Source organism: Budorcas taxicolor, chromosome 11 (genome assembly GCF_023091745.1).
Source record: "Budorcas taxicolor isolate Tak-1 chromosome 11, Takin1.1, whole genome shotgun sequence".
Lineage (NCBI taxonomy): Eukaryota > Metazoa > Chordata > Mammalia > Artiodactyla > Bovidae > Budorcas > Budorcas taxicolor.
The window spans coordinates 47,008,102-47,031,329 of NC_068920.1; the positions used below are offsets into that span (position 1 = coordinate 47,008,102).

At 37.6% G+C, this 23,228-nt stretch overlaps 1 protein-coding gene across 1 annotated transcript in view; it reads right to left on the reverse strand.

Annotated features, from left to right (window-relative positions):
* Positions 1 to 23,228, reverse strand: part of DNAH8 (dynein axonemal heavy chain 8) — a 315,366-nt gene that overhangs the window by 285,180 nt on the left and 6,958 nt on the right. Inside the window, exons 5-10 of the mRNA XM_052649575.1 lie at positions 22,203 to 22,392; positions 21,551 to 21,714; positions 13,233 to 13,409; positions 10,812 to 10,925; positions 4,558 to 4,665; positions 2,174 to 2,275 (exon numbers count right to left, since the gene is read on the reverse strand). Of these exons, the coding sequence (XP_052505535.1) occupies positions 2,174 to 2,275; positions 4,558 to 4,665; positions 10,812 to 10,925; positions 13,233 to 13,409; positions 21,551 to 21,714; positions 22,203 to 22,392 (855 nt within the window). The remainder of the gene's footprint in view (positions 1 to 2,173; positions 2,276 to 4,557; positions 4,666 to 10,811; positions 10,926 to 13,232; positions 13,410 to 21,550; positions 21,715 to 22,202; positions 22,393 to 23,228) is intronic.

Consider the following 23,228-nt stretch of genomic DNA (forward strand, 5'->3'; position numbering starts at 1 on the left):
AAGCACAGCAGTTCGCGTCCTGGGCGGGGCACCGAGCATCCTTCCTTGCTCTGCCTCCCAGTCTCAGCCTCCCGCCTTAACTCCACAAAGCCCAGGATCCAGCACATGAAGAAAGCAAACCACTTCCAGGTGGAGACTTCCTGGTATGGCAATTTCTTTCAGACTTTCAAAATAACAGATCACTTTGATTTTCTACAGGCTCCTCCAGAGACTGGAAAAGATGAGAGTACTTTCTTCCCCTCCTTCAGTCATTCATTCTGAAAACTTAGTGCCAGAAACACTGACAAGGATACTGTGAGAAAAGAAAATTTACAGGCTCTCTCTCTCATGAGTATAGTTGCAAAAGGTCCTACAGAAAGTGTAGCAAAGTGAATTTAAGAATGTCTTTAAGAAGATAGTTATACCATAAGTTGAGTTTACCCTAGGGATAGCAGAATAGTTTCATTTTCAGTTCAGTTCAGTCACTCAGTCGTGTCCGACTCTCTGTGACCCCATGAATCGCAGCACGCCAGGCCTCTCTGTCCATCACCAACTCCCGGAGTTCACTCAAACTCACATCCATCGAGTCGATGATGCCATCCAGCCATCTCATCCTCTGTCATCCCCTTCTCCTCCTGCCCCCAATCCCTCCCAGCATCAGAGTGTTTTCCAATGAGTCAACTCTTCGCATGAGGTGGTCAAAGTATTGGAGTTTCAGCTTCAGCATCAGTCCTTCCAAAGAACACCCAGGGCTGATCTCCTTTAGAATGCACTGGTTGGACCTCCTTGCAGTCCAAGGGACTCTCAAGAGTCTTCTCCAACACCACAGCTCAAAAGTATCAGTTCTTCGGCACTCAGCTTTCTTCACAGTCCAACTCTCACATCCATACATGACCACTGGAAAAACCATAGCCTTGACTTTAGATAACCTAAAAATGTCATCTAAGCTATACTCCAGTACTTTGGCGACCTAATGCGAAGAACTGACTCATTTGAAAAGACCCTGATGCTGGAAAGATTGAAGGCGGGAGGAGAAGGGGATGACAGAGGATGAGATGGTTGGATGGTATCACTGACTCAATGGACATGAGTTTGAGCGAACTGCCGGAGTTGGTGATGGACAGGGAGGCCTGGATTGCTGCAGTCCTTGGGGTCACAAAGAGTTGGACACAACTGAGCAACTGAACTGAACTGAACTGAACTGAACTGAAGCCACTCTCTCAATCCATCCACCCTCTCCCTCCCACACTGTGTCCACAAGTCTTTCTGTCTGTCTGTGCCTCCATTGCTGCCCTGCAAATAGCTTCATCGGTACCATCTTTCCAGATTCCATGCACATGTGTTAACATACAATATCTGTCTTTTTCTTCCTAACTTACTTCCCTCTGTACAATAGGCTCTAGGTTCATCCCCCTCTTTAGGACTGACTCAAATACACAAGGAGCTCAATCCAGTGCTCTATGACAACCTAGAGGGGTGGGATCGGTTGGGAGATGGGAAGGAGGTTCAAGAGGGAAGAGACATATGTATACCTGTGACCAATTGATGTTGATGTGTGGCAGAAACCAGCACAATGTTGCAAAGCGAATATCTTACAATAAAAAATTTTCAAAAATGTCATCGATTATGTTAACAGATTAAAGAGAAAAATTTTATAACCTCCTCGATGAATAAGTGCATAAAAACTTTCTTCAAAACCCATTCATAACTTTTAATAATATCTCCTAGTAACCAAAATTAGGAGTAAAACTTCCTGGAATCTAATCAATGATGTACTAAAGCATCAAACCAAATGGGGAAATGTTAGAAGCATTTTCTTCCAAAAGAAGATCAAAATAAGATGCCAACTATCACAAGATCTACTTAAGGATGTATGACAGTCCCAGCCAATGAAAAAGGCAAGAAAATGAAATTTAACAGGGGATGGAATAAGAGGAGTGGTCAGAGCATATGTAACAGTACACAAGAGGTGTCTGATACAGGCAGCCCCACGGAGAAGCTGAGGATTAAATGGTGCCCTACCAGGAGCACTAAACATAGAGGGAAGTGGATAATTTTAATGAAGTTCTTTTTATTTGCTCATGCTACTCTGTACAATACTTCTTCAAAGTTAGCATAGTTTATCAATGAAAAAAGTAAACAAAATTGAGCCAGATGGTAAAAGCTTTAAGAAAATAAAAATACTTGTACAAACCTGAATTTTCTTTAGTACCACTGGTGTTTCCTGATCCCATACATGATTAGTTCCCCCATCAGTAATATATGCTTTACACGCTGTCACCATTTGGTTGGTTACCTAAAATAAATATCAGTCCAAAATAACTATATGTAGAGAAAGAAATAAAACAAGTTTGTAAAAGCATAAGCATGTTCTAAATCAAAAACATGACAAATAGCAAACATAAAGTTAATTAATTACAGAATACAAAAAAACAGAGAAATACACATTTCAGTCAAAACAAAGAAAAGCCAAAGTCATATTTACCTACTTCATTTAACTTAGCGTCACTGGGGCTAACAGTTTCAAAGTCAACTATATTTACCCCTTGTCTATTTCTCTCCTAATTAGGACTTAATCCAGTCCAACTATGATTCTTCACTATCCTTCACATGCAAACTAAATATTAACTTAACCACCTCTCACATCCCCCAAAATAGTGAAGAAAAAAAGAAAAAAAACAAGATAGCCATTTACATGGTCAGGAAGTTAGATCAAGATGGCACACTGACATAGAGAAATTTTAGAGAATTCCTAAAATATGGAATCAAATCTAAGGGGGGGAAAAAAGGACTAGAGAAAGCCAGTAACCTTCTGGAGAAGGTTACTTGAAGGTGAAACCGCTATGGAAATTTTTTAAGATAGGAGGCAATGTGAGGTGACCCTTAGCTGCAACCCTGAACACTGAATTTGGAGCAACTTGTACAGCAGGTAACAGTGACATATGCTGAAAGGATAAACCAATAAGTAGACCACAGCTTTGGGGAGGTGTGACCCGAGGAGCTACTGCACGCATAAGAGGACACATCAGAGAGAAAGCTACTCCCACTCCCTCCAACAGTAAGTTATGCCCCTCACTTACAAGAGACAGACAAAATAAACAAAACCCAGAGGCAAATCAGGAATCTCAAACACAAAGATGGGCAGACAACCAAGAACCATCAAGCAACTGAAGAAAACAAACACGGCGACAGAAGCATTAAATTCAACAGAGAGAGAAAAGACAGCAAAGACATGCGTGAAATCTTCTAAAATAGCTTTTATTAACTAAATTAGTTCGTGAGAAAGAGATGAGAGGATTTTTACATCATGAAAAGGAAACAACAAAAGAACTTGGAAACTGAAATTTGTATTGACCAGTAATTGGGATGCAAATAAAGAGGCAGTGAGTGAGCTGAAAGGTCAAAGGACAAAGATGCACCCAAAAGCTAATAATTAATGAATATAGATTTTAGATTCAAGAAAAGGGAATAAATTGTATAGGTGGATATAATCAGGAGTAAAGCGGAAAAGTTCCCCCAAATGAAGAGAGACGACAGTCTTTTTTAAGTAAAACAAACTCAGCAAGTAGAGAACAAAATAAATGTAAAAAGAGCATTACTTTGACATTTTAGAAGTTCAAGAATAAATTAAAAAATCCTAAAATCTTCCTATGAGAATAAAATAGGTTTCCTACAAAGGAAGAACAGTAAGATACAACAACATAGTACACAATGGCATCTTCGAAGTTCCAGGGAAAAATTATATTGAACTTAAGAAATCCAAACTAACATTTGAGTGGTAGGACAAAATGAAGCAATTTTCAGACATGCAGGAATTCAAAGGGCTCACCACAGAAACCCTCTCTGGAAGAATTACTTAAGAATTTTTTTCAGCAAAAGAAATAATAAATCCAAGACAAAGGAAGATGTGGAAATCACAACACAGATCAAAGAAACTAGCAATACTTAGATTTCAGTCTGAACACCTGTTGATTCATAATGTTGAAAAAATAGCAACAATAACATGGAACTAGCAATCTCCACGTGGAACATGTAGCAAAGAGGAAGACAAGCAACAGGGAAGTATCCTAAAGTTCTTGCCATGTTTGGGACATAGATAATGAATGATTAAACCTATCCTTTGATTTAAAAAACAAAGGTTGAAATGTGACTGTTATGTTCTGCTTGAGTTATTTACAAGTAAATTCTATTCATGTGTTTCTTGGATAATTTTTTCAATTATTTAAAACAATCAAATGACACTACATGGTAAGATTTTACATAAACTACAGTGTGCATAGAAGTAGCTAAGAAGCATTATTAACAATACACCCAACTTTTACCTCTTATGCAAAACTATTTGGAATAAATAAATTAGAAAATCATCAGATACATTTAAACAAGTCTTGGGCACTTACCTCTGACAAGCAGAAAAGTCCCCCTTCAATTAAGTACAATTGATTCCAGGCAACATCTTTCTTTTCTTGTCCACAAAGTATGAAAATCCAGAATTTCCCTTTTCCCTTCTCTGGCTCAAATGGAAAGCACTGCTAACTTTTTCACAGGGTTACATGTATGGCTTCTTCCCTTGAAACTCACCTTGATAAACAATGAGGTCATTCTCTCAGAAGTATTATAGTACCTGGACACACTGTGAATCATTCTGATAGCATTTATCAAATTTTGTATTCCACGTGCCATGGAAACCTAAAATTGAAATATAGCAAGTGAATTCCACCATATGTTCATATTTTTAATAACCAGAAAGCTATAATATTCAAAACTCTAAACTTACATAAAATAGTGTAACATTTTACTAAATGCCAAGTGGTATTCTTGACAGGATACTGAAACAGAGACATCAGTTTTGACAAGTGTGCCAAGGTAATGCAAGATGTTAACAGGAGAAATTAGCTGAAGAGAATTCTGTACTATCATTTGCAACTTTTCTGTACATGTAAACTTCAACTTTTATTTATGCGAATTTCTTCAAAGTTCAGTGGTTAAAGCTTGGCACTTCCACTGCAGGGGTCCCGGGTTCAATCCCTGGTTAGGGAACTAAGATGCTGCAAGCCATATGACATGGCCTAAAAAAAAAAATTTTTTTTGTCGTTTAAAGAAAAGATTTTGGAAGTGAAAGTTATTTAAGGATTAACAGCTCAAGTTGTTCTTTTTAAAGATGAAGAAACAGATATCTTAAGGGGTAAAATGACTAATGTATGGTTAAAAGGCTGGTTATTGGTTATTCGACTCAATTCGCCTATCAGCAAACCTAGGAAGTACTCCCAGGTTCTAACAGTACTGACAGAATTCCAAATATAAGGAAACTATCCTGGAGGAGGTCAAGGCAGCGTGGGAGAGACGCAAACAAACCACTGAAACAAGTGGAATGGCATGGACCAAAGCAGAGCAAGTGCATCCGAGATATCAAACTATTGGTAACATACACTGAAAGGTTACTATGCACCAGGCACTAAGCAAAGAGCTTCACATATTATCTAAATTTATGCTGACAATGACCCTTTAGGGCAGGTTTGATTTCATCAGATCTGAAACATCACTGATTGTAAGACTGAACCGCTGCTTTAGGTGCTACTAAGAAAGGGGGAGAAAAAGCAAGAGAGTTCCAGAAAAACATTTACTTCTACTTTATTGATTATACCAAAGCCTTTGACTGTGTGGATCACAACAAACTGTGGAAAATTCTTCAAGAGATGGGAATACCAGACCACCTTACCTCACTCCTGAGAAATCTGCATGCGGGTCAAGAGACAGCAGTTAGAACTGGACATGGATCAACAGATTGGATCCAAATCAGGAAAGGAATATGTCAAGGCTGTATATTATCACCCTGCTTATTTAACTTATATGCAGATACATCATACAAAATGCCAGGCTTTGATGAAGCACAAGCTGAAATCAATCTTGCCAGGAGAAATATCAATAACCTCAGATACACAGATGACACCACCCTTATGGCAGAAAGCAAAGAAGAACTAAAGAGCCTCTTGATGAAAGTGAAAGACGAGAGTGAAAAAGCTGGCTTAAAACTCAACATTCAGAAAATTAAGATGGTGGCATCCGGTCCCATCACTTCATGGCAAATAGATGGGGAAACAATGGAAACAGTGGCAGACTTTATTCTTTTGGGCTCCAAAATCACTGAAGATTGTGACTGCAGTTGTGCAATTAAAAGATGCTTGCTCCTTGGAAGAAAAGCTATGACCAACCTAGACAGCATATTAAAAAGCAGAGACATTCCTTTGCCAACAAAGGTCCATCTAGTCAATGCTATGGCTTTTCTACTAGTCATGTATGGACCTTAGAGCTGGACCATAAAGAAAGCTGAGCACCAAAGAAATCATGCTTTTGAACTGTGGTGTTGGAGAAGACTCTTGAGAATCCCTTGGACTGCAAGGAGATCAAACCAGTCAATCTTAAAGGAAATCAGTCCTGAATATTCATTGGAAGGACTGAAAGTCCTATACGTTGGCCACCTGATGCAAAGAACTGACTCATTGGAAAAGACCCTGATGCTGGGAAAGATTGAAGGCGGGAGGAGACAGGGATGACAGAGGATGAGATGGTTGGATAGCATCACCAACTTGATGGACACGAGTTTGAGTAAGCTCCAGGAGTTGGTGATGGACAGGAAAGCCTGGTGTGCTGCAGTCCATGGGGTCACAAAGAGTCGGACATGACTGAGCAACTGGATTGAACTGAAGAAAGCGGGGTGGGATGCTCAAGACAGGGAGTCTAACTCCCACAAAAACCTAAGCCACCAAACTATGCATGAAATTAACAACCCATGAAGAAAGATAGGAGCAAAGCCTATGTGTCCCAATCCTGCTCTTTGAGAAGAGATGGAAAATAAACTCTTCTGAGATTTTGTACCACAAGCTGGTGCTCACTCACTGCTATCTGAATTCACACCAACACTATCAAAACCGAAACATACACTACCCTCCCAAGAAAGAACTAATCATCTCAGATGGTATCATGTTCACAATGATTCATAAAACTTGACTGGCTATAAAATGTACTCTGAGTACATTAAATATGAAATGTGAAAATGTGAAAAAAATGAGTCAGAATCTATAAAGTATTAACTATTCCCATTTTGCAAATGAGAAAATAGAAATGTGGAGAAGTACCTTGTCCAAGTCCCACAGCTCTAACATAAGCATAGCTATGTGCCTGAGATTTTGAGATCCTGTTTTTAACCTTGATGCAAATCACTATGGAAGAACAGATAAGGTCAGTGGTATTCCTGACCTCCAGTAGTTTGCCTTTTAATCATTAGGACAATTTAAAATATATAAAAAGATTTTTTTTTAATGGTGGTGGAATAAATAAAACCAGGAAAAACAACCACTGATGAGGGTACTACATGTCGTAGGTATGAGGTGTAACAATGACATCAGTTCAGTTCAGTCGCTCAGTCGTGTCCAACACTTTGCAACCCCATGAACCGCAGCACACCAGGCCTCTCTGTCTATCACCAACTTCCAGAGTCCAGTCAAACCCATGTCCATTGAGTCGGTGATGCCATCCAACCATCTCATCCTCTGTTGTCCCCTTCTCCTTCTGCCCTCAATCTTTCCCAGCATCAGGGTCTTTTCAAATGAGTCAGCTCTTCGCATGAGGTGGCCAGAGTATTGGAGTTTCAGCTTCAACATCAGTCCTTCCAGTGAATACCCAGGATTGATCTCCTTTAGGATGGACTGGTTTGATCTCCTTACAGTCCAAGGGACTCTCAAGAGTCTTCTCCAACACCACCATTCAAAAGCATCAAGACATAATTAAATCCATTTTATGTGGCTTATGAAAATTAGTATCATCACTTTTCATATTATATCGTTATCTGTAGATCAACAAGATTCTAATGAAAATATGCCTAGAATTCCTTCCACCCTCAATAAGGCAACCTTATAAAGAATGAAAAAGGCCTGGGGATTATATCAAATGGGCCCACCAGGAAAATGCCCTTCATCTGAATTTTAAACATTATTATTTATAATAATAGCTCCTTGGGTACACAGTTCTTGACTATACATAGAGTTTAGACATTTTATACATAAAATAGATAAGAGTAGATATGCCTATAGCACAATACCAGGATGAAAACATGAAACACAAAATTCATAAAATTTTATCAACAAGAAATAGAAGCATATGCATCCACTTTTCCTGCTCAACTGGCAGTTACAAACTTAACAGCAACTGCTTTTAATGAGAATAAAGAAAATGAAGGGAAAAAAAGAATTTTTAAAACCACAGAAATGGCTTATGAGGGGGAAGAAATTATAAGACCTAATACTAATAGTACGTCACTAATTTTATTTTTTATTTTTTATTATAAACAATGTGTCAACCTATTTTTTTTTTCATTTTTTTTTAAATTTTAAAATCTTTAATTCTTACATGTGTTCCCAAACATGAACCCCCCTCCCACCTCCCTCCCCATAACATCTCTGTGGGTCATCCCCATGCACCAGCCCCAAGCATGCTGTATCCTGCGTCAGACATAGACTGGCGATTCGATTCTTACATGATAGTATACATGATAGAATGCCATTCTCCCAAATCATCCCACCCTCTCCCTCTCCCTCTGAGTCCAAAAGTCCGTTATACACAACTGTGTCTTTTTTCCTGTCTTGCATACAGGGTCGTCATTGCCATCTTTCTAAGTTCCATATATATGTGTTAGTATACTGTATTGGTGTTTTTCTTTCTGGCTTACTTCACTCTGTATAATCGGCTCCAGTTTCATCCATCTCATCAGAACTGATTCAAATGAATTCTTTTTAACGGCTGAGTAATACTCCATTGTGTATATGTACCACAGCTTTCTTATCCATTCATCTGCTGATGGACATCTAGGTTGTTTCCATGTCCTGGCTATTATAAACAGTGCTGCGATGAACACTGGGGTACATGTGTCTCTTTCAATTCTGGTTTCCTTGGTGTGTATGCCCAGCAGTGGGATTGCTGGGTCATAAGGTAGTTCTATTTGCAATTTTTTAAGGAATCTCCACACTGTTCTCCATAGTGGCTGTACTAGTTTGCATTCCCACCAACAGTGTAGGAGGGTTCCCTTTTCATCACTAATTTTAAAAGATAATGTTCAAAATATTCCTACATCAAAGAATGTCAGAAGCTCAATAATAACAAAATAACAATAATAATGAAGTACATCCATGGCTAGAGCAACTGAACAAAGCTTTTCCCCTCTATTTTATACGATTTCCATATGATTGTATGCGTGAATGTGAAGGGTGGGTCACCAGTCTGCTTAACATTTCTACTCTTGGGTAGAATTAAATCACTTGAATGTCATTATCAATGATTAAGGAAAACAACAAAAAATGGAATAAACTGAGAAATAACATCATCCCTCATCCTCACTGAATAAAGTTTTTTAAATTACTAGGATGAAAAGAAGTAAAACCAAAACTAAATGATTTGAAAATTATATAGTTTTAAACAAGTCTTTTGAATCATGATGTTGAAATTAGTATACCTTAAAACTCTGAGGTCTTGGTAACAATAAAAAGCATTGTTATTTTCTTCCAAGTTTACTTTTTATAGTGAAAAGTTTTAAATATATAGAAAAGTACATAGAACATTATAATATTTATATATATTCTCTTTCAGCATGCTTATTTTTATTTTATTTTTATATGATTTTTAAAGAATATATATTATTTTATTATGTTGAGGTACATTCCTACTATACCCAATTTATTGAGAATTTTTGTAGTATTTTGTCAAATGCTTTTTCTGCATCTATTGATAATCACATGTTATCTTTCATTCTGCTAACATGAGGTATCACAGTTATTGACTGGCATATGTTGAACCATCTATGCATTCCAGAAATAAATACCCCTTGGTCATAGTGTGTGATTCTTTTAATGTGCTATGGAATTTGGCTTGCTACTGTTTTGTTGAGAATTTTTATATCTATATTCATCAAGGATATTGACCTGTAATTTTATTTTTTTGAGGTGTCCTTATCTGGCTTTGGTATTATTAGGGTAATGCTGGTGGAGCATCCTCTCTTGCTCACTCTAGGGTAAGTGAGTTGTTCTGCGCATAGGTCCATATGATGTGCAATAGAAACAGACCCTCTCCAGTCAGTCTCCCCTTCAGAAGAGACCACATCCCCAACCCACAGCTTCTCTGCAGCCTCATGAGTGACCTTGAAGCAGATGTATTCAGCTACGTTGTGCCTGAATTCCTGACCTGCAAAAACTGTGATATAATAAACGCTTATTCTTTTAAGTCACTCAGTTCTGGTATAATTTGTTATAAGCAATGAACAATTAATATATTTGTCTTGCTCAACGTATAAATGAGGTCATAGTTATGATAATGCCACATATTTAAATGTGGGTTAAAATAATATAGTTTATGATTCATTACAGATATATAATAGGAAAAGACATCTTTTAAATAACTTTTGTGCTGTATACATTTTCCCAATATACACATATTGATTTTAAACATGCTAATTTTTAAAATGTATTGATTTTTAACTGGAGGATAATTGCTTTACAATATTGTGCTGTTTCTGCCATACATCAACATGTATCAGCCCTAGGCAAACATATGTCTCCTCCTCCTCCTCCTCCTCCCTCCCATCTCCCACCCCATCCTACCCTTCTACGTTGTCACAGCACTGGGTTTGAGCTCCCAGTGTCTGTCATACAGCAAACTCCCACCAACTATCTATTTTACATATGGTAATGTATATGTTTCAATGCTACTCTGTCAGTTCATCCCACCCTCTCCTTCCCCCACAGTAAACATGCTAATTTTTAAAACTACACTTTAAAAAGTATACTTACTAGATCATAGTTATAGAGAGGTTGACATACTTTTTCTAGAGTGTACAAATATCTGACATTATCTTTTGATTCATTAGCTGTATCTGTGATTCTTGCATCCAAATCACGCCAGTTCTAAGAAAAGAAAGTTTGAGTCCTGTGAAACATCCAAATATACCAGTAAGGTCTATCTATGTGCTAAGATTTAACCAAGAAATTCAAGCTGTCTTCCCTGGCCATACATATACTAAGATAGTAGATATTTAAATGTGATTGACATAACTTTTTCTCATATTACTTAAGACTTATAGTGGAGAAGGCAATGGCACCCCACTCCAGTACTCTTGCCTGGAAAATCCCATGGACAGAGGAGCCTGGTAGGCTGCAGTCCATGGGGTCGCCAAGAGTCGGACACGACTGAGCGACTTCACTTTCACTTCTCACTTTCATGCACTGGAGAAGGAAATGGCAACCCACTCTAGTGTTCTTGCCTGGAGAATCCCAGGGACGGGGGAGCCTGGTGGGCTGCCATCTATGGGGTCGCACAGAGTTGGACACGACTGAAGTGACTTAGCAGCAGCAGCAGCATAGTTACTATAAATATCTTAAGTGACTTAAGTCTCATTACTTTTGTAATTAATATTCTGTCTGTAGGCTTCAACCAGATGTGCTTCTACCTGGAGTACTTTTCTAGGTTAGTTATTTGTGACATTACATTATTCTGAGTCTTCAAGAATGGGTCAAGTTATTAGAAAAACACATTATTCCAAGAAAATATCCCTATCAGCAAAGTGGCCTTCTCATATTCAGTAATAATGTACAGAGATGCTCAGGGACCATGGAGACTTACCTCATGCAATATACATAACCACTGATAAACAGCCACAGCAGTAAAGAACTATCAGAATTAGGACAAATAACACTACCTACAAACTAATATCTGAAATTTTTTTCAATGATAGAAAGATATAAACCAACATTTCTCAGGAGAACAAATGTAAGGAGCCAGTAAACTTTAAAAGACACTCAACTTCACTATTAACAAACAAAAGCCAAAATATGACTAGCCATTTTCTACATGTCAGACTGGCAAAAAAAAAAAATTTAAACTGATAATAAATACTAACAAAATTGTAGAGTATATACCCCAGAAAAATACTTGATTGTAGGCACATAGAAGATTTAACTGTATTAATGTTTGTGAACATATGAAAAAGGAACAAATTTCCTCAAAAAATTAAACACAGAGCTAGTGTTTGACCCAGAAATCCCACTCTTAGGCATATATAAGAAAATGTCCACACAAGAACCTGTATAAAAATGTTCACAGTGGCATTATTCATAATAGCCAAAAAGAAGAAACAATGCAAATATTTATAAACAGATAAACAAATTGTGGTATTTATCTATAATGGAATATTATTCAACTGTGAAAAAGAATAAGTACTGATACATGCTAAAACATGGAGAAACCTTGAAAACATTAAGCCAAGTGAAAGAAACCAGTAACGAAAGACCACATACTATATGATTCCATTTATAGGAAATGTCCAATCTACAAATCTACAGAGATAAAAAGTGGACTGGTGGTTACTTAGGACTGGTGTGAGGGGAAAGAGACAGGTAGAGATGGAAAGTGATAGCTAAAAGGTACAGGGGTTTCTTTTTGAAGTAATGAAAATATTCTAAAATTGATGATTACACAATTCTATGATTACAGTAAAAGCCACTGAATTTTGCTCCTTAGATGAAAGAGATGAACAGCATGTGAATTTTACCTTGAGATTGTTGAAAAAAAAGGAAACTATTTCACTGTCTAAAAATAGGAAAATGATTAGCTAGAACCTGGTGCATTAATTTTCTGGAAAACTACACAGCTTGATCTGACAGGCATAACTCTCTAAGATATGCTAATAGGGGAAGAGGGAGTTAAAGAAAAATAGAATATGACACTGCGTAATTTTTAAAAATTAGAGACACAAAACAAACGTGTGTATGTGTGTTTATATATGTATTAGGAAGAAACAGAAAAGAACCTGGAAACAATCAAGCCAAACCATTAAACCTCCAGGAAAGGAGGTAGACTAGTGGGGTGAGATGTACGGTAGAGGACATTTTTGCTTTTAACTTTCTTGTAGTTATCTATTTCAATGAGCTGGTAATGATTTACAGTTTCAAAAACAATTTAAAAATAAATGGCAATCACCCTATACTAGTATTATCAAAATTGGTATGTGAAATATTGAGAAATAAATCTTCACTTTTATACTTCCTTTTCCTCTTCTGGAAGTAATTATGGTATATGAGAAAGCCTTACTCAAAGTTTTAGCATTTCTAAATACACAGTGCCAAGTATATGATGCAAAGAAGCAATTCAAGAAGGGTAATTTTCCAGTTGTTTATTTTGAAGTATACCTAACTTTAAAACACAAGGTCTTTTACCTTTAAGAGTTTGGAGTGTGCAACATTAAGCACATTTATAACAGCCTTACAACTTGGCCCTTTAATCTGTTCAATGATATAGTTGAATTTGGCTGACATGCGTTTCCAGTGTTCCAATTCAGTGAGTGGACCCGAGTCATCAGCTTCTTTTCTCATCTGCTCACTCTCAATAAGCACCTGTGATCAAAAAAGTTCACAGCTTAGAAATGTTACTTTCTTCTTTTAAAATCTCATTATTTTCACTTTTTTAAAGAAAGTTAAAAGTATAAATGACAGTCAACACTGAATAATATTAAGAACTCTTAGTAAACCAAGACTAGAAGAGACTATCTTTACCATGATAATGAGTATCTACCAAAAATCAACAGCACACATCATACTTAAAAATGAAATTTTAGAAAATACCACTTTGAAACCAAGGACAAGACAATTTCATCACTATCACCACCCACTTCTATTCAACCTGGACATGGAGATCACAGAACAATATAAGGAAAGTAAACAAAAGGTACAAGAACTGTGAAAAAAAAAAACAAAAATGGCATAATCACAGATGGAATGGTTGGCCACATTTTAAAAATTCAAGAATATATAAAGACAGAATTTTATAATTAATAAAAGTGAACAATTCAGTAAGGTTTTGGCTGTATGTATTTAAATATTAGTATCATTTCTTTACAAGCCATCTAACAATCTAAAAATGTAATTTCTAAAATGACAGCATATGCTACAATAAATAGTAACAACGTTAAGATATCTAGAGTTTAACAAAAGATGTATGAGATCTTTTTGGAGAAAATTAGAAAATTTACTTTCACCACACAAAATAAATAAATAAATGGAGAAATAGACCATGTTCATGGATTGGGAAATTCAGTAATATAAAAATGGCAATTTTCTCTAAATTAATGTATACATTCAATGAAATTTCCAGTCAAAATCTCGACAAGGCTTTTTTTCATGATACCTAACAAACTAGTATTAAAATTAATTTGGGAGAACATTTAACCAGAAATAATCAATGTAATTCTGAACAAAAACACTTAAAAGGGAATTAGCATACTAAATGTTGATTTAGTAAAAAGCAACAGAAATCAATGCAGTATGGTATGAATGCAAAAAACAAATGAGTAGACCAATGGGATAGATAAAAGAGTCTAGAAACTTGATACATAACACAAATTTGTTAGCAAAGAGTGGACTACCAAATACAGCTCTGGGACAACTGGCTCACTATACGGAAAGACAAAATTAGATTCCTACTTCGCTTTATACATGCATGCTTCCTTCATGTCCAACTCTTTGCAACCCTATGGACTGTAGCCCACCAGGCCCCTGGATTCTCCAGGCAGAAACATGGAATAGGATGCCATGCCCTCCTCCAGGGGATCTTCCTCAGGGATCGTTCCCACATCTCCTGCAGCTCCTACATCACAGGCAGATTCTTTACTGCTGAGCCACTGGGGAAGCCTTTACATTATACACAGATACAAATAATTCCAGATACACTAAAGCTTAAATGGTTAAAAAAAAATGGCAAAACCTTTAAAGAAAATATAGAGGATGGGGGTAAAACTATAAAGAAAGACATGGAATGGAATATCATAACTGTCAAGAAAATTGTAACCACTGGAAGAAAAAGAAGTTAAAATTGGGAAGAGAAATGCATGGAGATTGCACAGTGCGGATAATGCTCTATTTCTTAACTTGCAAAAGTTACAGAGGTGTTCATTTTACAATAATTTATTTATCTTATTAATTTTTAGTATTATTCATTTGTTACTCATTTTTGTATATTTCAGCATTTAAAATAAATAATTTAGGAGAATATCTTCACAACACAAGAGTACGAAAAGTGTTTCCTAAATACAAAAAGCACAAAGCTTCTAGTCACCGGAGGTAGCTAAATTGAGGCTAGATTGCCATTTGTATCTCACATACATCCATTAAAACGTAAAGCTTCCACATGACTAAAGACACCAATACCAACTGAAAATTCAGGACACAATAGGGAGCAACAAAAATGAACAGCCGGAAAACATTATTCAAACTGAGTCTCAACAATTCAGTAAGACGTCATCAAGCAATCTGAAAGAAAACTAGATAAAGGATAAGAACAGCCAATTCAGCAAGGAGGGATCTAAATATCCATTAAGCATGCACAACCTCAGGACTTCCCTGGTGGTCCAGTGGTTAAAACCCCACTCTTTCTAGAGAATAGACTTATGGACTCAGGGAGAAGGGAGGAGAGGGTGAGATGTATGGAAAGAGTAACATGGAAACTCACATTACCATATGTAAAATAGCTAACCAATGGGAATTTGCTGTATGGCTCAGGAAACTCAAACAGGTACTCTGTATCAATCTAGGGGGTGAGATGGGGAGGGAGATGGCAGGGAGGTTCAAAAGGGAGGCGATATATGTATATCTATGGCTGATTCATGTTGAGGTTTGACAGAAAACAATAAAATTCTGTAAAGCAATTATCCTTCGATAAAAAATAAATTAATTAAAAAAAAACAACCCTCCACTCTTTGAGTGCAGGGGCCGAGGACTATGATCCCACATGTCACACCCAAATTAAAAAAAAAAAAAAAGCACAGCCTCAACAATGTTTGGGGTAATGTAAAATATATCAAAATACAATTTCACACCTAACATACTGACAAACCATTAAAAATCTGACATTCCTAGTGTAATGGAAGATTTGAAGACATGGAAACTCTCATTTACTTAAGTAAAAAATTATTAATTAATATAACCACTGTTTGGAAGGCTTTACAGTTAGTACCCAATAAAAGATTGCTATAGTACTTCTCTCAGCCATCCCCTAGGAAACTCTTGAACAAGTGCAAACAAGACCTGAACAAAGATATTCAATGAAGATGTATTGACATTATTATTGTTTGTAATAGGACAAAAACGTAGAAACAACTAACTTTGTTAGAAAAAGGATGACATCACTCAGTTCAGTTCAGTTCAGTTCAGTCACTCAGTCGTGTTCAACTCTTTGCCACCCCATGGACTGCACATGCCAGGCCTCCCTGTCCATCACCAACTTCCGGAGTTCACTCAAACTCATGTCCATTGAGTCGGTGATGCAATCCAACTATCTCATCCTCTGTCGTCCCCTTCTCCTCCCGCCTTCAATCTTTCCCAGCATCAGAGTCTTTTCAAATGAGTCAGTTCTTTGCATCAGGTGGCCAAAATTTCAGCTAGAACATCAGTCCTTTCAATGAATATTCAGGACGAATCTCCTTTAGGATGGACTGGTTGGATCTCCATGCAGCCCAAGGGACTCTCAAGAGTCTTCTCCAACACCACAGTTCAAAAGCATCGATTCTTCAGCCCTCAGCTTTCTTTATAATCCATTTCTCACATCCATACATGACTAATGGAAAAACCATAGCTTTGACTATCCTGACCTTTGTCAGCAAAGTAATGTCTCTGCTTTTTAATACGCTGTCTAGGTTAGTCAGAGCTTTTCTTCCAAGGAGCAAGCATCTTTTAATTGCATAATTGCAGTCACAATCAGCAGTGATTTTGGAGACCAAAAGAATAAAGTCTGCCACTGTTTCCGTTGTTTCCCCATCTATTTGCCATGAAGTGATGGGACCAGATACCATGATCTTCGTTTTCTGAATGTTGAGCTTTATGCCAACTTTTTCACTCTCCTCTTTCACTTTCATCAAGAAGCTTTTTATTTCTTCTTTGCTTTCTGCTATAAGGGTGGTGTCATCTGCATATCTGAGGTTATTGATATTTCCCCAGAAATCTTGATTCCAGCTTGTGCTTCATCCAGCCCAGCGTTTCTCATGATGTACTCTGCATTTAAGTTAAATAAGCAGGGTGACAATATACAGCCTTGACGTACTCCTTTCCCAATTTGGAACCAGTCTGCTGTTCCATGTCCAGTTCTAACTGTTGCTTCCTGACCTGCATGTAGATTTCTCAAGAGGCAGGTCAGTGGTCTGGTATTCCCATCTCTCTCAGAATTTTCCACAGTTTATTGTGATCCACACAGTCAAAGGCTTTGGCATAATCAATAAAGCAGAAGTAGATGTTTTTCTGGAATTCTCTTGCTTTTTCAGTGATCCAACAGATCACTGAAGATATTAAGATATCTTATGATATCAGAAACAGAATATATTAAGAAGAGGTGGGAAGAATACACAGAACTATACAAAAATAGGTCTTCATAACCCAGATAACCATGATGGTGTGATCACTCACCTAGAGCCAGATATTCTGGAATGTGAAGTCAAGTAGGCCCTATGAAGCACCACTACGAACAAAGCTAGTGGAGGTGATGGAATTCCAGCTAAGCTATTTCAAATCCTAAAAGATGATGCTGTTAAAGTGCTGCACTCAATATGCCAGCAAATTTGGAAAACTCAGCAGTGGCCATGGGACTGGAAAAGGTCAGTTTTCATTCTAATCTTGAAGAAAGCCAATGCCAAAGAATGTTCAAACTACCATACAATTGCATTCATCTCACATGCTAGCAAAGTAATGCTCAAAATTCTCCAAGCTAGGCTTCAACAGTATGTGAACAGTGAACCTGCAGATGTTCAAGCTGAATTTAGAAAAGGCAGAGGAACAAGAGATTAAATTGCCAACATCCATTGGATCATCGAAAAAGCAAGAGAGTTCCAGAAAATCATCTACACTGCTTCTGTTCGGTCTTTACCATTTTCGCCCTTTATCCTGCCCATCCTTGCATGAGATGTTCCTTTGATATTTCCTATTTTCCTGAAGAGATCTCTAGTCTTTCCCATTCTATTGCTTTCCTCTACTTCTTTGCATTATTCATTTAAGAAGGCCTTCTTATCTCTCCTTGCTATTCTCTGGAACTCTGCATTCAGTTGGGTATATCTTCGCCTTTCTCCTTTGTCTTTAGCGTCTCTTCTTTCCTGATATCTGTAAAGCTTCTCAGACAACTACTTTGCCTTCTTACATTTCTTTTCCTTTGAGATGGTTTGGTCATTGCCTCCAAAATCATCTCAAAAACACTGTACAACATTATGAACCTCCATCCATAGTTCTTCAGGAACCCTGTCTACCAGGTCTAATTCCTTGAATCTATTCATCACTTCCACTGTATAATCATAAGGGATTTAGAACATATCTGAATGACCTACATGTTTTCCCTATTTTCGTCAATTTAAGCCTGAATTTTACAATAAGGAGGTCATGATTTGAGCTACAGTCAGCTCCTGATCTTACTTTCACTGACTTTATAGAACTTCTCCATCTTTGGCTACAAAGGGCAATCAATCTGATTTTGGTATTGACCATCTGGTGATGTCTATATGTAGAATCATCTCTTGTGTTGTTGGAAGAGGGCATTTGCAATGACCAGAGCATTCTCTTGGCAAAAATGTTAGCCTTTGCCCTGCTTCATTTTGTACTCCAAGGCCAAACTTGCCTGTTATTCTGGTATCTCTTGACTTCCTACATTTGCATTCCAATCCCCTATGATGAAAAGGACATCTCTTTTTATTTTATTATTTTTTTTTTTTTGGTGTTAGCTCTAGGTTTTGTAGGTCTTCCTAGAACTGTTCAACTTCATCTTTTTCGACATCAGTGGTTGGGGCATAAACTTGGATTACTGTGATGTTGAATGGTTTGCCTTGGAAATGAACTAAGATCATTCTGTCATTTTCGAGACTGTACTCAAGTACTGTATTCTATAATTGACTATGAAGGCTACTCTATTTCTTCTAAGGGATTCTTGCCCACAGTAATAGATATAATGGTCATCTGAATTAAATTCTCCCATTCCTATCCATCATAGTTCACTGATTCCTAAGATGTTGATATTCAGCCTTACTATCTCCTGCTTGACCACGTCCAGTTTACCTTGATTCATGGACCTAACATTCCAGCTTCCTATGCAATACTGTTCTTTACAGCATCTACTTTCACCACCAGACACGTCCCCAAACAAGCATCATTCCGGCTTTGGCCCAGCTACTTCATTCTTACTGGGGCTATTAGTAATTGCCCTCCACTCTTCACCATGGTAGCATATTGAACACCTTCCAACCTGGGGGACTCATCTTGCAGCATCATATCTTTTTGCCTTTTCATACTGTCCCTGGGGGTCTCCAGGTAAGAATGCTATTGAAGTGCTGTACTCAGCATGTCAGCAAATTTGGAAAACTCAATAGTAGCCACAGGACTGGAAAAGGTCAGTTTTCATTCCAATCCCAAAGAAGAGCAAGTTCTTTATATATTATGGATACTAACTCTTTGTTACACATGCTGATAATATTTTTCTCCCAGAAAGTCAATTATCTTTTAATGTTGCTTACAGTGATTTCTGCCATGTGGATATTACTTTAATTTTTTTAGGTAGTCAAATGTGTCAGGTTTTTCTTTCATGGCTTCTGGGTTTTCCATCTGTCTTAATTAGATACTAATATAGCCCTATATAATGTTCTGATTTACCTATAGTTTTTGTTCTACTTTTCACATTACTCTCTAAAGGCTGGATTTGTTCACAGCGTGTTTTTGAGATTCATTCATCTTGTTGCATGTATCTCTTCTTTCAGTTTTAGCGATGATCCATCCTGAATCAATTTTTGTGTATGACAAGAGGTCGGGTTTATCTTAGATGTAATTTTTAAATATGTACTTATTTAATGGCCGTGCTGGGTCTTTTTTCTGCACGTGGGCTTTCTCTAGTTGTGGTGAGCAGGGGCTACTCCTCCTTGCAGCGTGCAGGTTTCCTGTTGTGGTGGCTTCTCTTGTTTCGAAGCACAGGCTCTAGAGCACAGACTTTGGCTTCCGTTGTTCGACATCATGTCTAATCTTCCTGGACCAGGGATCGGACACATGTCCCCTGTACTGGCAGGCAGATCCTTATCCACTGTGCCACCAAGGACGTCCTAGATGTAATTTTTAAAGATTTCTTGCACTGATTCTGCTTAACTGGAGACCATTTGCTGCAGTTGGCCAACTTGATTTTCTTATTTCAAGTTGCCTAATATCCTCACATTAAGCTATTATCTTTTGCTTGCTCATTTTTATAAAAGAAGATCTATTTTGATTGATCATGAAAACTGGAGGAGATCTCCTCAGCTCTATGCAGGACAGAGCTTGACCTCTACAATGGCTTACAACTCCCCTACTTCCTCAGTGGCATTAAAGGTAACTGGAGGTAGACAAATACTCATTTTTATTACCTAGTGACTGCTACTGCTGCTGCTAAGTCACTTCAGTCATGGCCAACTCTGTGCGACCCCATAGATAGCAGCCCACCAGGCTTCCCCGTCCCTGGGATTCTCCAGGCAAGAACACTGGAGTGGGTTGCCATTTCCTTCTCCAATGCATGAAAGTGAAAAGTGAAAGTGAAGTCGCTCAGTCATGTCCGACTCTTGGCGACCCCATGGACTGCAGCCTACCAGGCTCCTCCGTCCATGGGATTTTCCAGGCAAGAGTACTGGAGTGGGGTGCCATTGCCTTCTCCATACCTAGTGACACCTGGAAGCAAATTCTAGGGTCAGCATCCAGGCCTTGATGGAGTTTCCAAAACTCCTCCAGAGTCTCCACTCTAGCTACACTTCCCTCCTCCTAGCAGCTCTGAGAGGTAAAATCAGAGATGCTTTTCTCTAAATCTAGCTTGCTCAAGACTTTTCTCCCCTAGTCCTCACTCAATTAAAGATTTTCTTCTCCAGTTCCACTCTCCTGTGCTCATGAACTGGAGATCTGTGAGCTGGTTTCTAGAGTCTATTTAGAGCAATTATATAGTATCTGGTTTGGGGCAGCCTTTGTAGTGTAAGTTGGCACCTCACAGAATGTGACACCATTTCTATCACTGCTTTTCTTACTGACAGAGAAGATGTATTTGCCCACAGAGCTGCAGACTTGCAAGTGTAGCACTAATATGAATGAGCCTAATTTGAACCTCTCTGTCAACACAGACAATTTCACTGATGAACCAAAAAGCATTTATTAATTATCTAGCATTGTGGCTATGGGCTCTTCATTGTGTACTTTTCCTCTCTCTCTAATGAAAAGCATAAACAATATATAAAATATTGCAGATAAATGCTAGCTATTCCTGATTATTTATTATTTCATCCTCAAGCCATACTGTTATGGTTTCCTCCTTAAAGTGAGAAATATCTTAAAGGTGATTTTAAATGTTCCAAAGAGAATAATGATTTTGCACTGGAATCAAGAAGAGGCTGAATTTCATAGCAGAATCTGGAAGGCTCCTCTTCCGTTTACGTACAGGAACAAAATGCCATGATTAGGACACAGATGAGAGCCACAACTCATATCTGATGAAGTCACTCGAGCCAGCTCACCTGCTCAATCTGTTTGTACCATATCATCAGCACGTCCTCTAGCTGACGAACAGTTTCTGAATTGCTCGCTGCAAGTGTCACTTCTTCAAAGGTATGCAGTTTGGAAAAATCAACATTGTCTATTTTCTTTAACTTAACTGTTCCCTCAATACTTATTCTAGCACCTAAAAGGGAAAAAATAATATTGAGAAGAGATGGTAATGTCAGTGTGTTAAACATCAGTGTGTCGTTTCAAGCTGTAATTACTAAAATGCTAGAGATTTAATGTTTTATAGAAGTATAATTCTAATTGATCATTAGACTGTGTTATGATTATTTAAATTATTTATTTTTATCAATATGAGATGATTTATAGTTTAAAGAGAGTTAACAATAAAGTATATATTTTTAAATATGGTAAAAATTTTCACAGATAATATAGGAAGAGACTTCTTTCTCAACAGAAAATAGAAACTGTATCTTATGCCTTCAAAAATTCCTGGAAAGAGAAGTTGTAATGTTTAAATGTCTTACCTCTAGGTCCCATAATTACTTTGATTAACATCATCTTTTAAGATGGAAATTTTTTCTCTAATGTTTATTTTGAATAACATATCTTATAGCTAATTTGCTTATTTGTAATAATTCATTAAACATTAAATATTATACTTACCATCTAAAAAGGAAAGGTATCTGTTGATGGTTTCAATGAAAATGTGTTTTTCAGATTCTCCTTGCTGGGACTGGTTTAAAGCACCCCAATTATTTGTTGCAAGAATAGCTGGTAGAAATATATTTGCCAGCATATTTCTAATCCCAACTAGCAGTCCTTCTGATGCATCCAGAACAGTAAACAGCACTTCCTGAAAGGATAATGTTCAAAGGTTATTTTATATGCTGGTCCCATTAAGAACTGAAAACCAAAATCCATTTTTACATTGCAATAAGTATAGATAATACATCTTATAAACTATTAGGAAAACTTAAGTGGTGAATATTAGGGTTCTAAAATCAACAAATTTATATTCTGCCTGCATTTAACCATTCAGATGCTTGCTCATCAAACAAACATTTTTTTCCCTGGTGCTTTAAATTCTGCCTAGGGAAGAAGTTATGGCCTGGAGCATACACAATGTGAAGGAAATGAAATTAAGCCTCCTGCAACAAGAAAGTTCTAGGTTGACAGTTGCCATGTCTATGAAAAGGAGACCAGAAAACTATCAGTGCAAAGACAGAACAATGAAACTAGCCTTCTGCCCAGAAATTTTACACAAAAAAAACGCTGGTAAAAGGGTACAAACTTTCAGTTATAAGATGACTAGGCTCTGGGGATATAATGTACAACATGGTGACTATGTTAACAATGTGCCATACTAAGTTACTTCAGTCATGTCCGACTCTCTGCAACCCTATGGACCATAGCCCACCAGTCTCCTCCATCCATGGGATTCTCTAGGCAAGAACACTTGAGCAGGTTGCCATGCCCTCCTCCAGGGGATCTTCCCGACCCAGGGATCAAACCAGAGTCTCCTGTGGCTCCTGCATTGGCAGACAGGTCCGTTATCACTAGCACCACCTGGGAAGCCCCATAGTCAACAATCAGTTTCGTTCAGTCACTCCAGTCATGTCCAACTCTTTGCAACCCCATGGACTGCAGCATATCAGGCTTCCCTGCCCATCACCAACTCCCGGAGCTTGC